The sequence below is a fragment of the Sceloporus undulatus genome, chromosome 2 (genome assembly GCF_019175285.1).
Source record: "Sceloporus undulatus isolate JIND9_A2432 ecotype Alabama chromosome 2, SceUnd_v1.1, whole genome shotgun sequence".
NCBI lineage: Eukaryota > Metazoa > Chordata > Lepidosauria > Squamata > Phrynosomatidae > Sceloporus > Sceloporus undulatus.
In genome coordinates, this window is record NC_056523.1 from 232329621 (window position 1) to 232331256 (window position 1636).

Genomic DNA, 1636 nt, shown 5'->3' on the forward strand with positions numbered 1-1636 from the left:
GTTGGCCTTAGGGCTGTTGTATGTCAGCAACAATTTGAAGGCACATAGCAACAACATGAATAAATCACCACATAACTACTACTACCGTGGCCAAAGAGAGCCTCAGGGTGCATCTACTCTGTAGAAATAATGCAGCCTGACACCACTTTAACTGCCGTGGCTCCATCCCACAGAATCCTGGGATGTGTAGGTTGGTGTGACACAACTCTGGAGACCAAGATTCAAATCCTAGCTTGGCGATGAGACCCACTGGGTCACCTTGGGCATGTCACACGCTCTCAGCCTCCAAAGGATGGCCATGGCAGGCCCTCCCCCCCCTTCTGAAGGAACCTTACCAAAAATAGGAAGGTATTAAAGCAAATGACAGTGCTTGCCCATAGGGAAACCATCCTTGCCCATAGAGAAACATAGGGGAATACTTGCCCATAGGGAAACATAGGGGAATACTTGCCCATAGGGAAACATAGGAGAATACTTGCCCATTAGGAAATATAGGGGAATACCTGCCCATAGGCAAACATAGGGGAATATTTGCCTATAGGGAATCATAGGGCAATACTTGCCAATAGTGAAACGTTGGGCAAGCAATGTTTCCCTATGGGCAAGCATTCTCCTGTGTTTCCCTATGGGCAAGCATTCCCCTGTATTTCCCTTTCTATGCTTCCCTAAGAGGGCAAACATTCCCAATGTATTCTCTATGGGCAAGTACTGTCAGTTGTTTCTTTAGTAGCCCCCCCAATAAAACCCCAGGATAGGGTCGCCCTGAGGAGGGTCGCCACAGACGACTCTGAGGCCCCCCAGAAGAGGAAGAAGAAGAGGAGGCCACTGGGGCTGGGGTCGGCCTCCCTCAGGCAGCAGGCGCCATCATGGGAGCGGCCTCTGAGGAGGAGGAGGAGGAGGAGGCGGGTGGGCGGCCATCCATCCATCGCAGGCGAGGAGGATGCCGGGAGGCCTTGGCCACCGCCCCGGCTGCTCCATAAATTGCCTGGGAGGCAGAGCCTGGAGGGCTGGAGAGGAGAGGCTTTGAGGAACCCCAGCGTCCCAGGGTGAGTAGTTATGGCTGTGTGTATTTCAGTGTATTGAGTATTGACAGTATTGTTTAATTTGGAGAAGGCGAGGCTGCATCCGCACTGGAGCTTTAATGCGGTTTGACAGCGCTTTTTAAACTGCCCTGGCTCAATGCTAGTGGGACACTGGAGGGGGATTGTAGTGTATTGTAGCACTAGAGCTCTCTCTCTAACAGAGAAGGCTAAATGCCACGCGAAACTACAGTTCCCAGGATTCCCTAGCCTTGAGCCAGGGCAGTTAAAGCCCTGAGGCTGAGAGAGTGTGACTTGGCCAAGGTCACCTAGTGGGTTTCTATGGGATTTGAACCCTGGTCTCCAAAGTTGTAGCCCACCAGTACTCAATCCACCAGACAATGCTGCTGGGTGCATAGAAATAATGCCACGACTTGACACTACACTACATTGAAATGTTGCGACTCCATTCAATGGAGTCCTGGGATTTGTAGTTCCCAAAGGGCTTTGTTTTTTAGACTTCTCCGCCAAGGAGTTGTGATGGTGTTGGTGTTGTGTGCCTTCAAGTCGTTTTTGACTTGCCGCAACCTGAAGGTAAACACTATCCTGTGGTTTTG

At 51.0% G+C, this 1636-nt stretch overlaps 1 protein-coding gene across 1 annotated transcript in view; it reads left to right on the forward strand.

The window, feature by feature from the left end:
• Nucleotides 1-866: 866 nt before the first annotated feature.
• The window catches only part of PLIN2 (perilipin 2), a 28137-nt gene continuing 27367 nt past the window's right edge, over nucleotides 867-1636 (forward strand). The window contains exons 1-2 of the mRNA XM_042447746.1: nucleotides 867-906; nucleotides 1029-1046. Of these exons, the coding sequence (XP_042303680.1) occupies nucleotides 867-906; nucleotides 1029-1046 (58 nt within the window). The remainder of the gene's footprint in view (nucleotides 907-1028; nucleotides 1047-1636) is intronic.